Source organism: Aquila chrysaetos, chromosome 12 (assembly GCF_900496995.4).
Source record: "Aquila chrysaetos chrysaetos chromosome 12, bAquChr1.4, whole genome shotgun sequence".
In the NCBI taxonomy this organism is placed as follows: Eukaryota; Metazoa; Chordata; class Aves; order Accipitriformes; family Accipitridae; genus Aquila; species Aquila chrysaetos.
The window spans coordinates 39005958-39027646 of record NC_044015.1 but is presented as its reverse complement, the minus strand read 5'-3'; the positions used below and the strand labels follow the sequence as shown (position 1 = coordinate 39027646).

The 21689-nt window shown below is 45.8% G+C and overlaps 1 protein-coding gene across 2 annotated transcripts; it reads left to right on the top strand.

The window, feature by feature from the left end:
• Window positions 1-7400: 7400 nt before the first annotated feature.
• Window positions 7401-21266, top strand: LOC115349168 (cytochrome P450 2J2-like). Of its 2 annotated transcripts, none has more exons than XM_030033042.2 (10): window positions 7401-10257; window positions 11660-11950; window positions 13549-13711; window positions 14353-14493; window positions 16127-16287; window positions 17100-17276; window positions 17821-17962; window positions 18137-18324; window positions 19226-19364; window positions 19841-21266. In XM_030033042.2, exons 2-10 carry the CDS (start codon window positions 11744-11746, stop codon window positions 20017-20019), a joined length of 1497 nt encoding a protein of 498 aa, XP_029888902.1. In that variant the 5' UTR covers window positions 7401-10257; window positions 11660-11743; the 3' UTR covers window positions 20020-21266. The 2 variants fall into 2 exon arrangements, with proteins under 2 accessions (XP_029888902.1, XP_029888901.1); XM_030033041.2 differs by lacking the exon at window positions 7401-10257 and adding an exon at window positions 11373-11473.
• Window positions 21267-21689: the final 423 nt, after the last annotated feature.

Below are 21689 nucleotides of genomic sequence, written 5' to 3'. Positions count from 1 at the left end.
CCTCGTTAGTCATTCCCTCCAGGCCCATTAATCACTATAAATTCCCAAACGAGAGGCTGCAGTACATCGTTCCTTCCAACAGACAGCTGACACGTAGTAATTAGGCAGCTGAACATAAAAATAATGAGGCTGAGGCTCCCGCAGATCTCCTTCCCCCTCTCAGCACCTCGGGGGCAGCCTCTCTTGCAGCGCGCACAGCCCCGCATGCTACCGCTCGCACCGCGGCTACACAAGCTGCTCCCCAACACAAATGTGCCCGTTTCCCTCTCTTTACCCTAATGTGCCCGTTTCCCCCTCTTTACCCCCCCAAAACCTGCTCTCTGAACCATTGAAGAGGTACCCGCGCATTTAGCTTTGTGACTTCTGGTGGTATTTTTCTGTGCATCACATCAACCTAGACACTGAATTATTTAATCTCTCTGCCTCCCCTGTTTCCCCGTCATGCGGGGACTGGTCCAGCTCCCGTTGTTCATCTCTACCTGCTGCTCCAGAAAATCCCTGTGCCAAGCTGCTCTGCCAGTTTGCTGCAGACTCTCTAACTCAGAGCACACTCTTGGAAATAATGCATCTTTTCACAATGGCTTTACACCCTGAAATAAATAGCATGATTCAGGCATTGGTTTGACTGCCATGTGCAACGCAGAAATGGTCTGAGAGACCAAAAGGCTCTTTGTGTCCAGCCTAATTTTCCTATTTTCTTGTATTCTCCCTCCTCTGCACAGTTAGGGAGCAGTTCTACAGTCTTTTTTCTCTCTTTTTTTTTTTTTGTTTTGGCCAGAATGCTTTGTAGCGATCACTTTTGTTTGCCGCAGAAATACCCTGGAAACAGAGTGCCCATGGAGAGGGACACAGCACCATCCACTCCAAATTACACTGTCGTGTCCGGCATCACTGGCCAAACTGGAGTTAATGGGAGGTAGGAAGAAACTTCCCCTGTAGCTCTTTTTTCTCCTGCTGCCTTCTGAAGCAATGTGCCTTGGCTACATTTGGCTTAAATAGACCCTTGATCTGCTTTGTTTATGGTAATTTCTTTATTCCTGTGAGAGAGAGAGGGAAGGCAGCACCGAACTGATATTGTTCTGGGACTGCAGATGGGCAGATGGTTTGAAAAAATGATTGCAAGATTTCACTTGCACTCTGGGCCTGTCTTTCACATTTGGGTGCAAAGACCAAGTTTTGTCTTCTGTCACGGGAAGCCTAATTTAGATTGCCTAAAACTTGAAATCAGTTTGAAGACAAATCCCCAAGGTCAATGACTCCACAGATTTGGAGGTTAAGGAATTGAGGTTAAGAACTGACAAACGAGGATGTCGAGGCAAGATTATGGAAATGAGGATCTGTAGCAAATTCTCTCTTGTTTCCCCCTTGTAACCTCCTAATGACATTAGCGCCTGTCTTTGACAGTCCCTCCTCAAAGGGGAACTTACTTGAGCGCTAAAGACGCTTTTATGAGTCCCAGAGACACGCACAGGAAAACATGTGGGCAAATCTGCTAAGACCCAGATATGGGACACAGTCCTTAAAAGCCCTGCACTGACTTAAAAGAAATGACCTGAAATAAGGAAGAGAGCAAAACACAGTTGGCAGGTGAGTCCCTGCCGCCGTATCCCCATCCCGGTCCCTGTGCTGAAAGCAAACGTCCTTTTTCACACCATGCTGCTGAATGCACTCAGTTAAAAATTCAATCTTTGCATCTCCCCAGTGAGCTGGAGCACTTCTACGGTCCCTTCTCACAGCTGCAAAGCTGCGATTCAGAGGGTTTAAAGCCAAGATCATCAACCAGTACCTATTAACACTGCCCGCCCAGCTCAAACCACCCATCTCCCGAGTCCTCAGAGTAAGTTAGCATTTTGTGTAACGCGTTTTTGTTGTTGCTAGCACAAGTCACTGCTCCCATTTGCTCCGGGGAGAGTTTCTGGACACCCGGTCCACAGCCGGAAATTTTTGCTGTAAGTATCTCACCCATCCTCACCAAGGAACACTGTGCAAAGCCTGGGCTGGATTTATTTCTGCAGGGTGCTGGTTCTTTGACTAAAACACAAGACCCACATTTTCCTGCAAAGTTGTGTCTCATCTCATGCAATGCAGCTTGGTTGCTGTGAGTGAGGTTTCCTCCTGAAGTCGGTGTAGGACCAGACCTTTCCTCCCTCTTTTTCTCTTGATCTTCCCCACTTTAACTACACATAGAGCTGACCAAGAACAGCTGCATGGATAGGAGGCATTTAATGGAGATGCCTTTACTTCCCCATCAAGTTGGTGGATTGAGCCACAGGGCTCACTCCTTCTCCCCTTCTTGTCCGTAGGACTTTTTTCTACTGGTGTTGGTGAGATCAGGTCCATTTCTTTCCTGTGATTAGATGACAGAAAGCAAGGTGAGTGTGCTCCTTTTCTTTTAATATATTAGCCAGTGATGGCTAATGAAAAGTTGAAAGATATTTTTTAACTGTAAAGTGAGTAAGATATAGCCTATATGAGCAGCAAAGTATCCATGTGGATGGAGGCATTAAGTATGGATAAATAATGTACATGACTGTTCGAGAAGCACCTTATTCACCTGTTTAAAAGACCTGCCATTCTATTGATCTCAGATGTATGAATTTATGGCCTTGTTATGAATTTTCCGATGCCTCAGCTCCCTAACATTGAAGCATTCATTCAAAGTAGCTATAGCTTTACAAATAGATTTTTTTTTTTTTTCAGAAATAGAGTTTTTCCATCTGTTTGTTCCATTTTCCCATCTGTTCCTCCAGCCTCATAGTCTTGTTCAACCTGTTTACGAAGATTGCCTTTAAGTGAATATATATATTTTTTTTCCCATTCCAGGACAATTGTTTCTTTCACAGTGGTTTGATTTGTTCTTAAACTGCCTCTCTGAATGACACTGGGCACTTTTTTTGCTAACCAATTTGCTTTTCCAATAAGCATTTTAATCCATCGGTGTGACCGTACGCTTTAAGGCCACGAGGAGTTCTTGTCTGATGCACATCGATCACTGTGGCAGAGCTAGACCGTGACCTGCGGCTAGATCCCAGCGAGAAACCCAGCATGCCCCGTGGACGGCATTGTGGTGTCCACCTGGGTACCACAAAGGTGGGTGACACCAGGACATTTCCAGCAGTGCTGCTCTTGGACGACGGGGTGAGCCGGTTTAGGCATGTCGCTTTTTTGTTACACTAAAATAGGACTCGCTGCTACCAGAAGCAGCAGGGTAGTAGACAGCCCAACTATTGCTCTCTGCCATGACACGTGCTCTCCACCACAGTGCCATTCAGTCACCTGCTCAGGAGCGTTTTCGCCTAGTGTGATCCAGGTGTTGCTCAGTGGCTAGACATCTTTTAAAAAAGAGTTATCAGGCAATTCAGAAACACAAGGAGCTTGTGATAAGAAGCAGGTACGTGTAAAATGAAGAATAAATTACCAATAAATAAACTGCCTGTTATCAGTAGAGGCCTTCGCTGAAGATGATCTTGCAGCACCTCCCAAGGGTTCCCTTCACTGAAGAACCTCTAGTAGCTTCTGAGTAGTTACTAGATAGAGATTAAGGTACCCAAGGCAGTCCCCAGCCAGTGTTTGACCAATCTGGAAAAAGTTCTCAGGAGTCACTAGCCAGTATTTTATTACAGTTAGTTAGAGCAGAAGCTGGACTGGATTCGTCTCTGTAATTGTCTGAGAGACACAAGTAAGCACCCTTCGAGAAGCTATCATTTCTGCTACAAAGAGAGCACAAATTTGCGTCTCTCCAGGCCACCCAAAAAGTGATCCTTGATTTGTCAAAATAATCCTTTATGCAGAGGAATTGAGAGCTTGGAAGATACCCAAAAATGTGTTAATCTACACTTTTTAAATTTCCCTTTTTATGTAAGGGGAGGGGGGGAATTAATAATAAGCTTCTAAATCATGTGGTTAAGTTTAAAGAAAAATGCTTTGGGAAAGTTTTCTAGCCTTCTGCAAGACATTTTGTTTTTATTCCTTCTGTCTCCGCAAGACTTTTGCCTTCTACTGTTTGCCAGCAGGAGGAAGATTGGAAAAATTCTACTGGTCCTGTCATCGCAAGGGACAATTGTGGAGTGGTTTTATTGTTATCCTTCTCCGTCTGGTAGAATGAGATCAGACCCTCCATTTAGCTAAAGACAAGGCATCTTCTTTTTCGTTCCAGATGTGCTAAGCTATCTGTAAACAATGAAGGCTTTTGTCATATTCGACATGAAGTTCAACACTTCATTGTGTGTTTGTGAGCCTTTGAAGACTGTCGTGCTCGACCTTCCAGGTAAAAGGGCTCACAGAAAGTCTTTGGGCCAAAGGAGACCCCGGTTCCTGGGTTCCATGCAGGAGGACTTCCCCAGAAGGACTCATAGCAAGCACTGGCCTTCCAGACTAAATGCAACATCTCCTTCTTTTAAAGGTTTATACTTAACAAGAGCGTCTTGCTAAGACATGTGCATGATGGGGAGGGAGCAGCATTTTGCAGCAGGCCCTCCTCTTGGTTTTGGCGTTGGCTTTATTTTAGGGTGGGCTTCTGGCCACTTGGAGCTAAGCAGAAACAAGCTATAAATTTACTTCCAAAGGCAACCGCTTGGGCCATGGGATTTTAGGCACAAGAGGCCAGTCCTGCCTGTTTGATAGCAAGCTCAAGGCTTTACCTTCCAGCTCAGCATAGTTTGATAGAAAGTTTATCCATTACCAACCTGTGTTGGTTTAGTTCCCTTTGTTCCCAGAAAACAAAGGCTCTGTGTTCGCAGCTAAATCCCCCATACAAGTGTTTCCTTTAACTAAACAAAAGCCCGCTAAATAAGAACGTTTCTCCCTTTGGGTAATGCTGCATTCCCCCATGCTCATGGTATGTGATATTCCCTTAGTTCACTTACTTTGTTACTTTTTACAGTTCAGTTTCCATACGCTGCTGCTCATGTGTGGTGCCAATGCTGTTGGTGATGAATTTCTTGCAGAGCTGACTTGAGCAATGTCTCTCTGAAGTAATCATTTTCTGTCTCCCCAGTGTTTAGCTGCGTACATAGTCTCCAAGACCTTTCACCAAGCATCCATCAGCAATGAGTTCAAGCTAAGCAAGACACTACCCTGTTCCAGAGGCTGAGCAAATCACAGGCCTATGTTGTAACTAATTATTTGTATTGGCTGATTGTTTTTTAATGTGTCTGTTTTACAGGTAAACAGATTTATCTTAGGAAGGCAAAGGTAATAATGATGGTGAGTTTTATTCATTGCCTTCCTTCAGAGACTGAAAAGGTGAATGCTGAAATAGGTGTAATTTAACTGTACAGAGAAGTCACTTGATTTTCATACCCAGGCAGGATTGCTGGAAAAGATTGGGAAAGCCTGAAAAAATTGTGGGGCCTCCTAACACGACTCCATAAATGGATGACATTAGCCATGTGGTCTCCAGCCTCCAACTCCTCATGAACCTCCCCATTTAAAATGGAACATACTCTAATTGGCAAACGCCCTGGAGAAGCCAATTTCTGGTGCAGGGAGCCTACCACACAGACCCCACATTCAGACAGATCAAGAACATCAGCCATTTGTGATGTTCAACTCAACCTTATGATCCAAGGTGCAAATCTGAGCATGGGCATCTTGCAGACATCTCAGCAACTGCTCTGGCAACTGTGATGCTCTTTGTACATTGGTTGTATTTCAGAAGCACTCAGAGCTGTCTCAGAGCACATGACACATGGATCAAGGAGATCCAAAAAACCAGTGCTTGACCCAAAATGCTTATGACTGAAACACCAGAAGGCTGGATGGAAGCACAGGAGACACAAAAGTACTGCTCACTGGTACAATTTAGCTGCAATCAGGGGATTGCAGGTATGGGAGCGGACCCTGAAAAGTTCTTTCAGGCTTACAGAACAAGGCGAGAGAAGAAATTCACTAGGTTAAAATTCTAGGAGGGACTGTCATATGTGTATGCTGTAAGGTAAAGCCATGGGCAGATAGCACTGTCTGGGTGATATCCTCACCCATAGGACTCTTGCGCCTTTTCTGAACTTGTTTTTAAAGAAATCTGGGTCTTGAAAACAAAAAGCTATGGCTAGAGATATTCAGGAGTGGCAGTGGCTGCCTTCAAATTAGCACGGCCAGCCTTGGAGACCTGAACCAGTGTGAGCATCACCGAGGGATCAGCAGTGTCCGTATGTAACCGTCCTGCACAGGGTGAAAGTGTGGGTGCCCCATTCCTGGAGTTTTCTGCTTTGGAAGGACCCTACTCCTTCTTCTTTCCACCACTGCAAAAAAAAAGCTGCTTTCAGTGGAAATTTTACCACGGCTAGGTTTTCCTGCCTGCCCCCCCTGGGCTGGGAGAGGGACGAAGACCTTTACCTGCTGTTTGCTGCTGGGCAGGGGGCACCATGAAGGAAACAAGACCCAGGCGTCTGGCGGCAGCTTTTTCGGCTGGATCTCGGTTTGCCTGCCGGGCTGGGGTTGCAGCTGGCTGGCCTGATCTCCTTCCCTCCCACCGGCTCTCACTGAGAGCAGAACATGCCTTCTCCTGCTGATTTCTGCTTGCCATATTGATTGCAGCAGGGTATAATGGAGACAAGTCAGGCAGAAAGCCAGCCACCCTTGGGAATGATTAAAGAGCAAGCAGAAAAGGATAGAAGTGAAGAAAAACAGGCTGACACTTAGGACGTGGTGGATTCGGAGCAAATTATGCACCTTTCCCCACGTCGGCCCAGCCCGGTGCCCAGGACAGTGCAGCAGCACCTCTTTTTCAGCTCTGTCCAAAAGAAGCATCGTATCGACCCCCATGTACATGGGGAACAAAATCCCCAGAATGTGTACAATATCCCTATTGTGCATGGATTTGCAGACTGATTATTCAGAGCGTAGCCAAGGAAAGGTAAGGCTATGACCCATTGTTTTCATGCGATCAATTGAATACTGTCATTTGCATTTAAAACGCTCCGAATTCGCACTGTCAATATGCCAAACAGCTGCTCGGGCTTTTCAGCATTCCATGGTGACAATCACACTATCGTACATCATTGGCACCAGGATTTGCAATACTCTCAGTGTCAAAATTTTGTGGGCTTTTTTTTTTTTTTTTAAGGAAAAAAAAAATCCCCCCCCAAAATACCCAAACCTGTGAAAAATCCGCTTTTAAAATGATGGCGTTCGATGCTGCTAAGCAGGCCTTCACAGATGCCAACATATCAAAATTCATCTCTTTTCTTCCTCTCCTACAATTAAAAGGTAGTTAAGAAAGAGGCTGTTCCTGATAGATCCACCTTCTGTTTTCTCCTTTGTATGCGTATTATTCATTAGCAGTCTAATAAGAGTTTCAAAATGCTCTGTGCCTCTGCCAGCAGGGCATATGTATGTAGACATGTGCTTGTGACAGATAAGTACATAAACAGCATATTGGCACCAGAAAGACATCTGTGCCTAGAAAAACGCTTGTGATATGTACATAAATGACATTTTAGCTCTAGTCAAGTCCTTGTGGCTTTGAGAGGAATATGTGACTGTACTCTTCTCTGTGAATACTGAAAAGGTGCATCTTAGAAAGGAGAGTATTTTAGAGGTTTATGGAGAGTCGGAGGAAGAGCTTGGATGCGGGAAGCCGCCCCGTGCGAACAGCCGGGGTTGCAGCCCCGGCTCTGCCAGGTTGCGGCAGACGGCAGCGGAGTCTTGCCAAGGGGATCGTGGGCGGTTGCCGCCGGCAGTGCCGTGAGCGTGGCCCCCTTGGGGGGGAAGCACCCGGCACCCCCGAAATCTGATTCGATACGTCCGTATGGGGTCTGCCGTGCGGGGCGGCGTGGGGCTGGCAAAGGCAATGCAGCGCCTGGCTGCGAAGGGAATAAAATCTTGGGCCAAAGACCAAAAAGTCAGGGGCTGATCCAGGGTCCGGAGGCACGGCGAGTGCTCCCTGCAGCGCTTTTTGCTACCTGCATTTAATTAGCTGGCTGACAAAGCTGAACGCAATCCCTTCACCACAACTGTCTTCTACGGCAGAAAAGGGACGTTTTGGTCTGTTGCAGAAGTGGACCGAGCATACCATCCTCTGGGAGCCTTCCTGGACTGCACGACGGGACGCCTCGTAGGTCTACTCACACCGCTTAGTTTAGGCTCCTAACGCCTCAGTTTACCCATTCTTGGTGACAGTTGCCTGCCTCATAGCTTTAGTTAGTGCTGGAAACGCACTAAAAGGCCAGGAGGCTTTAGGCGAGAGGTCTCTAGGAAAACCTAGAGAATATTTGCATCTAGTCTGTGGTAGGAGAGAGAGAAGATGCAACACTGGAGGCCAAACATGCACAGCAGTAAATACGGACTTGGATTATTGATTTCTGGGCTTGGAGTCAGAGTCCTAGATATATTGGAGCCCTCAGCTCCCGTGGGAGCACTTACGTCCCAGTGAAATCACCCCAAGCGGGGAATTTAAGCTTAAGGACTGGGTTCAGCCACATCTTTCCTGAGCTTGCTCCAGGAGGTATGGCTGCCCCAGCACTCTCCGCTCCTGGCTTTCTGCAATTACAAATCTCCTGTAGATTTCATTTGATCCAGTAAAGCAAATTCCAAAAGGAAATGAGTGTCCAAAGCTGCCGTTGCCTCCAGGTCCACGAGGACTCACCTGAAACAGCAGTTGCACCTGCACGAAAGCCCTCTGGGACTTGGCCTTAACAGGCACATCGGGGTGGTCGCTGCTGTTCACCAGCTTGCCCGTGGTGAAAATGGCATCGCTCCTTTGGGTCTGACATAAGCAGGAAAGAGGCAGCAAAACATTCCTTGGTGTAAATCAGGATGGGTCCTCGGACTTCGCTGGAGCCTGTCGGTTGACGTGACCTGAGCGCGCGGCTCCCCGGGTGGGTGGGAGTCTCACACCTCCAACGTGGTGGATGGAACCACAGTGGTGGATGAGCTGTTACTTGCCTGAAAAAAAGTGTTCGGGGGAAAAATTGTCTCCAGTCATTCTCATTTTGCATGTGATTTTTCCTACATATGTTTCTAATCATTAAGAAATTCTGTAGCTTAAATAATGCTCTGAAAGTACGGTAACTGTTGGACTACATTCTGTTGTAACCTTATTGAATTTCACTTCTCTGGAAAAAATAATGGGATACTATATCTTGAAAAACAAATGGTAATTGCGTTTTTAACAGAATGTTTCTCTTTGTGTTTCAAAACCTTCTGCACACAGTTAGACATCTAGCCAGGGAAGAAGGTACAAAGCATATGGGCCAATTTCTGTCTGTTGGCTGTTCAAGATGCCTTAATATTCAAGCAGTGATGTGTGTGTGTCCGTGCAATATGGCACAATTTATCTACACGGTATCCATGAGCTCAGGTGAGGTGGTCAAAAAGTTGTGTACTGGGGTCAGAAGAGTTATTCAAGGAGGAACTGGGTAAGGTGGGTTTACATCCTGCTCCCTATTAGATGTGTGGGTGTACGTCCTTATATTAATTCACATTTTGTCTATTTGGACCACAGAAGACCGGTGTCCTTGTGTTCATGGTGCTGGCCAGAGGCACAGGTTCATCTTCCAGGAGACCAGGATCTTACAACTAAGGGTCTTGTCGAGACTGCAAAAATAGGAATTGTCCAACACCTTTGTGCTGCCCATGCGCCGCAGTGATATGACTTCCTCAGTGATTTGGGGATTTGCACAGCACCACGTGCTGGGAACTGATTTCATTAAAGCCTGGGACCCAAAATAGCATCGTCGCAACGCAGTTTGGAAACACGCTGGTGTTATTGTCTACCGAGGTTAGGAGAGCCCTGCTAATACTGGAATGCTCTTCCCTAATTTTTAGTAAATCTGGCATGTTAAGAACTTTGTGAAGAGATGCATTTGGACATGTGAAGCTTCAAGGCAAAGTAATAGGCTTGAGGTTTCTGACTGACAAGACACATGTGAGTACATGCAAAATGTGCTCCTCCTGCTAAAAATAACATTTCTCCTGTCAACCACGATGCATCCACCCCCACAACACCACCCAGAAGAACACATTAACACCTTGGCTTTGCACGTAGCCCGATTCACAGCAGCCACAAGTGGTAGAGGGATCTGCACTCTGTGTGCATGCTGACAAATCATATGGCATAGCGAAGAACAGGGGAGTGAAACTGGGCTAGCAGAAGTTGACGCCTTATCATCACAGTCCCTTTGAGCATGCTGTAGGCTGACACCTCCACCAACCGAGTCATCTCCCCGATGCCAGGATGAAGAGCACGAGCCCACTATCCTGATTTAGCCTCTGGGAAGGGAGGCTCGGCTTGCCACACCAGGAAGGGTGGAATAGGTGCGTTGAAGCAAACGGGTACAGGAGCATCACGGATGCACGGCACGGGGAGAAGCAAACCATGTCCAACCACTGCTGCTCACAGCTGTGCTGCAGCGACATGTGGAATATACTTTATACACCAGTGATGTGAGATGTTTCTCCCATCACTGCTCCCCATTTGGTCCCTAATACCATCCAGAAACCCGTAAATACTATTTCAAACCAAGAAGCGTTGGGTTGCATGTAGGTATTACCCTTAGAAAGGACTCCTGCAATAACTAAGGTGCACGTCTGTCATACAGCCTGTGCGTGCTTCTGCTGTCACTGCTGCCACCAAGGTTATGAGACACATGGACAGCAAAGCTTTTAAAAGTGGTGAAAGACTAGAGAATACCAAAATTTTTTCCCAATTATTATTTCCTATGAAAATTTGCATTTTTTCCTGAAAAATTAAAGCTTTCTGAAAAATGTTGAAGGCAATAAAAATTTACCATTCTTCAGAACTTCTCACCGTACCTTCTAGGCGAATAATTTGAAAAATCATTATTGACAGTTTTGCTTCAGTATAAATTTAGATCGTTTGCAAAGTAAATCTCTTAAAAGAAAAAAAAAAAAGGGGGGCTGGAAACAAGTTGTAGTTAAAATATTGGCAGGTGAGACAAGGTTGATTCACGGTCACAGAGATCACTGTTGGTCCACTGCAACCTTCCCCTGGGACAGCGTGAAGCTTTATTCAAAGGAGATTTTCGGAAAACCCAGGAGATTTAAATGCATAAGTTCCAATCTCTCCTTTAGCTGGCAGACGCATGAGCCTACGTTCTCACTCTCGAAATTAAGCTCCTTTAACTCTCATTTAAGTGGCTGGGCAGAGCCCTGGGCTCTCGCAGAGCTTCCCTTGTCCGAACTTCACCTGATGACTCTGGCAAAGCCGGGCAGGCTTTGGTGGGCACTGAAGGCATCCAGCCCTTTGCAGACGGCGCTTAGCGCTTAACAGGATCAGCCCCTTAGCGACTTGTATGGTGCCCATCACCTCAGATGCCTTACCGTTTTTTAAATTATGCAACGCCCACCATATGTAATTAGCCAAGTAAGCTGCTTTCACCTAACCTCAAATGTTTGTAATGCTTATAATCCCTGCTAGGTGTCTGTATAAAGGAGCTCCTTGTTAAGGGCAGAAGGGAGGAATATTCTTCCATAAGAAAACTGGGGAGTTGACAGAGATATAAAGCTAAAGGTTTGCAAGATTGCTTTTGTTTGGCCACATGGTCTGAGTTTTTGGGCTTGTTTTTGGAGATCCCGGTGTTTAGTTATTCAGCAGGTGGTCTGGCAGTAGCTGTACAAGAGAAAGCAGCTCGCCCATGGGAAGTCCTGTCCCCAGTAAGCTATCAGCATCTTAGCTTGTTTTTTGTTTTCTTTCCAGTCCTTTCTTACTCCTGTTTTAGCAAATGTAACACCAGCATCAAGTCCCTTCCTGGGATGAAAATCCGTAAGTTCATCAGCCAAGATGGAGCTTCGGTTTTGGCCTGATTTGGTTTCTCTCTTGGAAAAGTTGAACGGTTGGACACTCTTGGTGGTTCTGGTCACATGTCTTTTGATTATTGACCTTGTGAAAAAGAGACGACCCAGGAATTTCCCTCCAGGGCCACAGCTCTTTCCTCTCGTGGGAACATTCGTGGACTTGAAGCAGCCACTCCATCTTGCGCTGCAGAAGGTAAGAGCTCCATGGACATTTCTCCTCCTAACAGTATTTCACCTCTTCAGTGACTTTTGTCACCAAACCTGCGAAGCAAGGGCAACCTCTGAAGAACTAGCCATATAATAAACCATGTATGATAGAGGACCCTTCTTGTTTTTCTCTCTTACTGTCACCTCCTCTTCCATGGGAGTAGGAAGGTCCAATGGGAAAGAATGGAGGAAGACCTACATGTTCCTCCTCTTTCTTCCCATCTGACCATGACCATTTTCTGCTGGAACCCAGGAAGGGTTTGGAGGGACTGGGCCAGACTGGGGGACTGATGGCAAGTGCTGTGCGAGAAATGAACTGTTTGGACTATGAAGATCATCACTGGAAATTGTCTTGTCATTGTCTTTGCTCAGAGGCCAACGATTTGCCCCATTACCTCTGAAAGAAACATTTATGATCCTGAGTTAACCATCCCTGTGGCTTCTTCTGTGTCGCAGAAAGAGGCAGTGATTGCTCTGGAAACGTTTCCAGAGCTTTGACTCCCACTAAAGCCAACAAGAGATATTTTATAGATGCTGAGTATGCTTCCCTGAAAAAGTAGAAGGAAAAATTCTGACTTGCTGGTTGCAAATATCCTTCCTGGTGACTATTTATCTCTTGCTTTTACTTAGCAGGCTGACACCAGTCTATCTACCCTGGATTTTCACAGGCCACTAGCATGGGTATCCCCTAGGGGAACCCTTGGGGAAGGCTGAGGCAGCGTGCTCAGGATATTTTGTCAATACACACAATCATTACTAATAAAATTAATCATCGCATTCATTTACATGCACACAATGACTGAGACACCCATTTGGCTCCAGACTAGTTTCACAAGTCACCACGGCAGTTCAGGGTGACCACGTGTGTCCTTTCATGTAGACTCGTACTAAGAGGATGGCCTGAGCTCCTTGGCAGAGTGGGGCCCGAGAGACTGTATGATGGCCCTCTGCTCTTGTACATCAGGGAGCTGAACGCTGCACAGGAGATACTAAAGCTAGCAAAGTCCATGCAAGGAAAATGGCTATAATTTGGCCATAAATGCATTTAGGCTTAAAATTAGAAGTAGGTTTCAAGCCATCAGCAGTTGGAGCCACTTTCTAAATGGGGTCGCTGGAGCAAGAAAACACAGTACTTTAGACACAACGTTGATGAAGGGGATTATTTGTTGTGCTTTGCCCTCAGCAGCAAAAGCCTGGGCATGGTGACCCAGGTGGTGTCTTCACCTCTTGTACCCTTCCTGTGAAGAAGATGGAACAGATGCCCACCAGTTGCAAAGTAATGTCCTTGTTACAAGTTAAATCGATGCAACCACCTGGTGAAACCCAGGTCATACTTGCTAACAAATATAAGCAAACCATCTCTCCCACACTACAGCTCTCTAGCATTTTTTATGCTGTCTCCAGCCTTCATAGAATAGTTTAGATTGGATGGGACCTGCAGGCTTGGGTTTGAGTTTTTCTTAAGTCCCCTTGCTCCAAGCAGGACTAAATTCAAAGTTAGATGCCATTGCTCGAGGTTTTGTCCAGGTGAGTTTTGAAAATCTCCACCTTCTTGCTCTCAGAGGGCGATGAACTCTCTTTCAGCTTACTGGTCGGTACGGGAACATCTTCAGCGTGCAGTTTGGAAGTCTGACTTTTGTGGTGGTCAACGGGTACCAGATGGTGAGAGAAGCTCTTGTCCACCAGGCTGAAATATTTGCAGATCGGCCAAATATTCCACTCCTCCAAGAAATATTTAAAGGCTTTGGTAAGCACAGCTACCAGGATTTTTGGTACAAATTTTTCATCTATTTGCAGTGATAACAGTTAGAGTGAAAGAAACAGATTGAATTCAACCCTTGCTAACTGCATCCATAAAAGCTTGCGCAGAGTAAGGCAAGAACTGAGTTCAGTCGAATAATCTCACAGGTGTACGTTTTAATCTCTCTGGGATTTAGGGATGATGATGGGATCATCAGGTCTTGATGAAAGAGGAGAAATAAATGCAAGCTGCCCAGCAATCAATACACTTGAAGAGTTTTCCCCTTGGTTTTAATTTCTCCTTTACTTTTTCTCCCCGGGTTGCATATAGCTCCAGAGACAGGGTATGGTGCTCCTGCCTGCAGCTCTGCCAACAGCGTGATAGTACTTATAGTATTTTGGCTTACACCTTTTTTTCCCACGCAAAGTGACAAAGTAGCAGATTAAAGCAAATCCATAAAGCTAGATCTTTAGCATAAGCCAATTACTCTTGAATTTTAATTCCCAGGCAAAGCTATAGTTTTTCCATGTCTATGGAGTTTGTTTGCTTCAGTTTGGAGTCTCTGTTCAAGATGAATGGCCACTGCCGAATCCCATCACTCATATGTGACGCAGAGGTTTGTTTGCTTGTTTTTTTTCTACCTACAGGGCTCATATCATCAAATGGGCATATATGGAGGCAACAGAGAAAGTTTGCTTCAGCAACACTGAAAACCATTGCTGTAAGTTTTGAGGAAAAAGTGCAAGAGGAGAGCCGGTACCTTGTGGAGACGATTGAGGAGGAGAAAGGTGGGCGGTTAAGGTACAGCACCATGCCCAAAGCTTCCAGCTAAATGAACAATGAAAAGTAAAACTCTCACTCCGACACAGCTCCTAACATGCAGAACATTTCTTCAATAGCTCAAATCTCTATCTTACACTTCCAGACTGCCCCTTTTAGCACTTACTTGAGACCTCAGGCTTGCTATTTTAGTTCTTCCTTGTTAATATTAAGCGAATATATACTAGGTGTTTATTAAAACTTGCATTTTTATAGGGCTAAGAAAGTCTCTCCTGTATTCTGTGAAGGAATAAATGCAGCTCTCCTGCTATCAGGCACATACGCTCGGAGGCTTAGTTAACCTCTGCTTGTCCTTGGTTTTGCAAAGTATTTTAAAACTTGTTTAGTCAGGCTTTCCTTTTGTATCATGCACAGATGAAGCATGTGCCTTGCTCTTTTATGGTCCAGCTTTTAAGAACTGCCAGAGGGATATTAGTAAGAATAATTTGTATGTTGGTACATGGGTGATGTTGCACTTCAGCTTTAAATAGAAGCAGATGGGGTTTAGCTAATTCTATGGAGCTATATATAGTAAATAAGAAAGATCTAAATAGGAATTGTGAAATTATATACTGAACTTGCTCCATTTTAATTGCTGTTGCACTGAACAGGCCAAATACTTCATGTTGCCAATTGATTATAGTCCTTTATAGTCCTAATCAATAAACTAATTAAGCTGCTGGTTTGGGCCTTTCTTCCCATTAGTAATGACAAATAGTGATCATGTCCATCACTCTAATATCTGAGCACCAGCCCAGTTTAATTACTTTCTTGAAGAGTGGGGAGATCAGCAGTCCTGTGCGGAGTGCCTTGCATTTCAAAGTGATGCTCCCCAGCGTACCGGCAGCAGCTCAGGGCTGGACCGGATTCGTTACTGGTACTAGTGTCTCATATCACGGCAAGTAACTTTCCAGGCTGCCTGGATGTGCCCTAGGAGACGATGGGCTCTGCTCAGTACCTCTCCCAAGGAATGCAGATGTGACGAACGTCACACCACACTTTGCTCTTACAGGAGCTGATGCACATCATGTCTATGGGCCGTATGAGCTATTGCTGGAGTTTACAGGTGGGCGCAGAGACCTGCAATCCTCTCCCTCTCCCCTCTGTCCTCCATCTCACTTGATTTCTTTGTGGTGGACAGTTAAAGGCCAGTGCAACGGCATTTTTGCAGTGTGGTTAGTCCTGAGCTCCCTGCCCCAGGGTAAGCTGTGAGGGACCCTCTCCTGGTGTTTGAAATTGGCACCAAAACCATGTTGGAGCATGCAAACCCCAGCCATAGCATGGCAAGCTCCCGGTTTTTTTTCCTGGAAAATGGTTCAAACCCTGCTCCGGCAGGTCTGTGCTAACGTCGGTGTGTGCCAGCAGACTGGGCTGGAGACAGAAGGGGATGTCCTCGGAGAAAGGGTGTCGTGGCACACAATGCCCAGCCCCAAGTGATGGGGGTGGTGGGACCCCAGGACATGGGGTGAACCCTTAGCATCACCATGGGTGAAAAGTAGGTGAGGTCTCACCCCAACTTCACACCTGTTGATCTGATAGAGAAGGTGGTATGGACTCAGACTTTAAAGAAAAAAAAGCAAACTTTCATTTTGTTTCCTCCAGGACAACCATTTGACCCTCATTACAAAATTAATAGTGCTGTTTCGAACATCATCTGTTCCATAACTTTTGGGAACCGCTTCGACTATCATGACAACCGTTTCCAGGAATTACTGCACTCACTGGCTGAAACGCTGCTGCTCATCGGAAGTTTCTGGGGCCAGGTAAAGCCGGTCAGATGCTTTTCCAGCTTCAGCTGCACGTAAGTGCTCAGAAACCAGAGTTTCTAAGGCACTGACATAGTCTGCTTTTCCCTGTAGAAAAAAGAGTCATGTTATAAGGGAAATGACCACGAGTATTGTTTTACATTAGACTGGGTTTATACCCAAAATCCATCAGGAAGGCAAGGAAGCAAGTTAAAATTATTGAGGCACGTGGAGAAAAAACACTACAGGACTGTAAAAACAATCTTATGCCTGACATACATAACCAAAGAACAATGAAAAAACCTTGAAAATATCTATGTTTCTACAAAAAGAAGAGCCAATTAGCAGCACTTTGTGAAATTTCCCATCTTTTCCCCCACCCCTTTCCCAACCAGTTTCTCAAATAACTTTTATTTATGTCAAAACTGTCTGAGAGTGCAGGTTTATAACCAAAATAGGTGGATTTGGGGACATAGCTTCTGCATGGCTGCACACCATGGGTCAGGTCTGATCTCTGTCCCCTCCACGGACCCCAGCACTAAGGGGCTCCTCTGCATCCACCCTGATTTCTCACTCCAGTCACCACTTCACATGAGGTGGCAGCTTTGGCCACCCAATATTAGAGAACTTTATCAGCAGAAAACATCTGGCTAATTCTTGTCTTCTTTGTACTTGTTTACATATGTGTAACTAAATTCACCTTTGTAGCAAAACTGATACTTTTTCCCGGTAGCAAGCAGAGGTAATAAATTGTACTAGCATCTCAACTATGACACCTGCTCTTTTTTAACTCAAGAAATGCTCTTTTGCTCTGATTCATTTCTCACCAGCTGTATAATGCTTTTCCTTTGGTCATGAGATGGCTGCCAGGACCCTTTAGGAAAATCTTCAGGCACTGGGAGAAACTTCAATATTTTGTGAAAGAAGTGATCGCAAAGCACAAGGAGAATTTAGACCAGTCCGAGGCAGGAGATTATATTGACTGTTACCTGAAGGAAATAGAAAAGGTAAGAGGGAAACACCTAAACCTTAACCCACAAAATGAGCAGACAATACTCAAGGCTGTTTTGTCAGAGGAGCTCATGCCTCCCTCGTTGCCTTCTCCTCCCCACCTCTTCCACGTCAAACTTTTTAGCAACAGCAGGAGCCTGATCACTTTGAAAACACACAGATTTTTTTTTTTTTTTTTTCATTTGAAAGTATTTACACTTTGTCTTCTTCCATTTTTCATTCTGCCACATGGCGTAGGAGGACTCTCAGGGAACGTGTTCACGTTTCTATGAGAGCTTGCAGGCCTGTGTTTGCTATTGTGAAACTTCACATTTAAAAATGTTACCTGCTTTCAAGAGTCATTCTACAGCAAACAGGGTGTCTTTCAAAGCAGTCCATAGGGCTTGAAATTCAATGAAAGTAAGGGGTAGAAATTTCCAAGTCCGGGGGTGGTGGATAATAAACTAGCAGCAGGACTTACGTACAGGTGGGTTTGGATTGGGTTTTTGAAAGCATCCCCTCATTAATAAGAGTTTCCATTGCCGTGTTTTTTTCCCCAAGTTTAAAGGTGACACCAACTCATACTTCCACGAGGAAAACCTGCTGTGCTCCACCCTGGACCTCTTCTTAACCGGGACTGAGACAACGGCAACCGCCATCCGCTGGGCTCTGCTCTACATGGCCGCATACCCCCACATTCAGGGTAGGGCCACGGATGATGGGTCCTTCGTTTGGCCCAAAACTAGATAAATGAAGCTCAGAAAACAAAGTCATTTCCAGCTCTACCACATGCTGGACATGCCCGTGCCCCAGGTTTCTTACTGGACAGCTTTTGAACACACATGTTTGGTTTTTTTTTTTTTTTTGCTTTCCATAGAGAAAGTGCAGCTCGAAATTGAGACGGTGATCGGCCAGTCCCGCCAGCCCATGATGGCCGACAAGGAGAACATGCCGTACACCAGCGCAGTGCTGAGCGAGGTCCTGCGGATGGGCAACATTGTGCCACTGGGGGTGCCCAGGATGTCCACCAGCGACACCACCTTGGCCGGCTTCCACCTGCCCAAAGTACGTGGAGACCACCAGCCTTTCCTTCATCCCACCAGAGCGGGGTCTTCATGGTGAGATCAAGTCCCAGATCTCACCTGGAGGGCAACCAACCAGAAGGATCTTATGGAGATATCACAGTTATATAGAAAATACAAGCCGTCCCGACAGAGGAGAATTGTGAGATCCTATGGTGTTGGTCATAATTTTCAATTTTAAAAGGTTTATTGCTTAAATTTTATAAAAGATGCCCTCCATGCATTATGGGAATAGAGGGCCAAGAAAAATAGGAAAGTAAACACTTTGGGTTTGTTAATTCCACAGAGTATTAAAAATCATCTATTAAAAGTAACTCTTGATAAAAGACAGGTAATAGGTATTAATGCATACACACTGTTCTGCAATTATGAAAGCAAACATGAGATTTAGATATAACTAGTCTCTTCCATTTATATGACTGGTTGCATCAAGGAAAATTAAAACAAAAAATGTGGGCATCTTGCTTTGCACTGATTAGAATGTTTTTCTTTTTCTAATGGAGGATGTGGAGATAAACCAGATCAGGTTTAAAAAAAACCCAAAACACAATAATGTGGATCATTTGAAAATTATTTGGTTAAATTGCTTCAAATTCCTATGGGAACACCGTGTCACCAATTTAAAGTTGGTTTATATTAACACCACCAGTGACAGCAGCACAAGGTACAGATCAACACTATGGTGATACATAGAGGCGCACAGAAGTGAACAATCCTATAGGCTTTCACCCTCATTTAATTACATAGCTTAGGAAAAAACATTTTGCCCTTAAAAAAAAAACGTAGTTTACATTGTGCGTGGAACAGAGCTAATAATAAACTAGTCTGACAACACATCGGCTCTTCTCCGTCACGTAATCGCCCGTTTTCTCCACCTCTTGCAGGGCACCACCCTGATGACCAGCCTGACTTCGATAATGTTCGACAAAAACGTGTGGGAGACTCCAGACACCTTTAATCCTGAACATTTCCTGGAAAACGGCCAGTACAGGAGGCGGGAGGCTTTTCTGCCCTTCTCTGCAGGTAGGATGATGGATGGGGAGATGGTTTTCCTTTTTGCAATGCTTTCTTTTTTTTTTCCCCAAGACATCCCCTCCAGAGTAGGGAGTACTGCTCCTTGTCCAGCTTTCAGCCCATCCCCACAGTGAAAATCCCACTAACAGTTAATACTGATTGCTCGGAGCAGGAGGAAAATCAATTTCTTATCGCAGGATGAAAAAATAAGGCTTTTTCCTTTTGTGCAAGCTGCGTAAATGTTTTGGGTTTGTTTTTTTTTTCCCGAGTTTCCCCTCTTCATCTATCCGAACAGCCATCGCAGTTTGCTCAGCAGTAAACTTCTGGGGAAGGTTTCTGCAAAATGTGTGGGTGAACATTGCCACCTAACCTTTCGAGGAAGAAAAGCTCCCGCAGCCTGTGCAAGGCGGCACACGCGAGAGGAGCCTGAGACGTGGTTGAAGCTTGCTCGGGACTCGGTGGGGTTATTTTTGCTCCTTTTCCAGGCAAGCGGGCTTGTCCCGGGGAACAGCTCGCCAGGACCGAGCTCTTCATCTTCTTCACAGCCCTCCTGCAGAAGTTCACCTTCCAGGCGCCGGCGGCTGCCCCGCCGACCTTCGCCTTCACGCTCAGCCTCACGCGATGCCCCAAGCCCTTCCAGATCTGTGCGCTGCCTCGTGACTGAGGCTGGCGTGGGGCTGCCCCACGTCCCCCCGCTTCAGCCCTCTGAAAGCTGGAAAACGTCCCTTCTCCCATCCGCCCTATCGATTTTGGGCTGAAACGATGGGCCATGGATGTCTAGCACCCACCAACGTGCGGGTGGCAGTGAGAAGGTCAGGAGGGCCACATCCTGCAAGGAGGACAGCCCTTGCAGCTCTTCCCTTCACCTCCTGCCTCCTCCCCTCTATCAGTTTGACAAAACACACGAATTTAAAAGCCTTATTACTTAATTGCCACCGTTAGCAACTCCTAGGAAGGTGTCTGCCAGCTGCAAAACCATGGGCGCAGTTGGGTCCATGTTGGCTCTTCCATAAGGGATATGTCAACCACCCAGAGACCATTTAACGACCCCTAAATCCCGATGCTGCAGCACCCCGAATGGCCACGGGCTGCGTTTTTCTGAGGTGTCCCTCATCAGTTGGGGCAGCTGGCCTTGGATGTACAAGCTCTGGGTTCATGCTTCAGCACCGATTTGGACTTCCAGGTGGCCACAGCCAATCCTGAGCTTCGGGTGGGCTTGGGCTCGGTGTGTTGTACTCTCCCTGCACCACCACGTTGCTGCTTTGTGATGGAAATACCTAAGCTGAGATCCTTGCAGCAGCAGCAGGCAATTTTTTAATCTCTTAAGTATACGGAAATTTTAATCAGGAGGCTACAGGGTGGTAGAAGCAGATTCTACCAAAGGCCAACCCAAACGGGATGGCACAAGAAGCTCTGCTTCCAGCAGGTCTCGAACGGCTATAAAAATACAGTATTGCAATTGTATGAACAGGAACGGTTTATCCAAAAAGTTTTGTGCTAGTAAAAGACAAAACAGGAAAGAAAAGTTGCAAAAAAATAATTGCATGGGGTTGCTCAGGAGCAGTTTAACCGAAGCCCAACGGAAGAAGAAGGAGCAGAGAGTGTCGGCAGGGTTGTGCCCGCAGCGGCTCACCGCTGGGCGTCAGGAAGGAAATGCCGGCGTGGAGGCTTTGGGGTGGGAAATCACGAGCTCGCCGCTTCCCCTCTGTTTCTGGCAAAGATTTGTGGCCACGCACGGGGGGCATGTCCGTAGCGTGGGACCGAGGAGGTGGGTCGGGGGCATGGCACCTTCTGCGGTGGAGACACTGCTTCTGCCCACACCGGGGTCTCTTTGGAAAAGAGTGAATTAAATATGCAACTTGTAGGGAATTTTTCTATTTATGTGACCAAGCATTAAAGCTTAGAAATGCTGTCTCCTGTGTGCTTTTCTTAGGAATATAGTCACAGCAAAGATTGGGGGTTTTCCTTTTTTATTTTCTTCTCACCTTTCATAAGTGACTTCTATGGGCACGCATGTAGGATGCTGAATAGTTAACAGGAAAAGAGGATTAAATCAAGTTTCATTTCCACTGGCTTTAGCCTCCATCTCTGGCAATAACCGCCTTTGCTGCGTTACAAAGCAATCACTGTGCAGTGGCAGATTTATGCCACATGGGAGAGTCCTTTGCACATCACATCCCTGCCACGCCGGGCACACAGGGATTTTGTCAATGAGCTGTCCTTCTAACTGATCACTTTAATCCTATTGCATTTTTAATTAATGTTGCGCAGTTACAGGCTCCCATGGTTTTGTGGGGTTTTTTTTCCTTTCTGAAAGAGAAAACATAAAAGAAC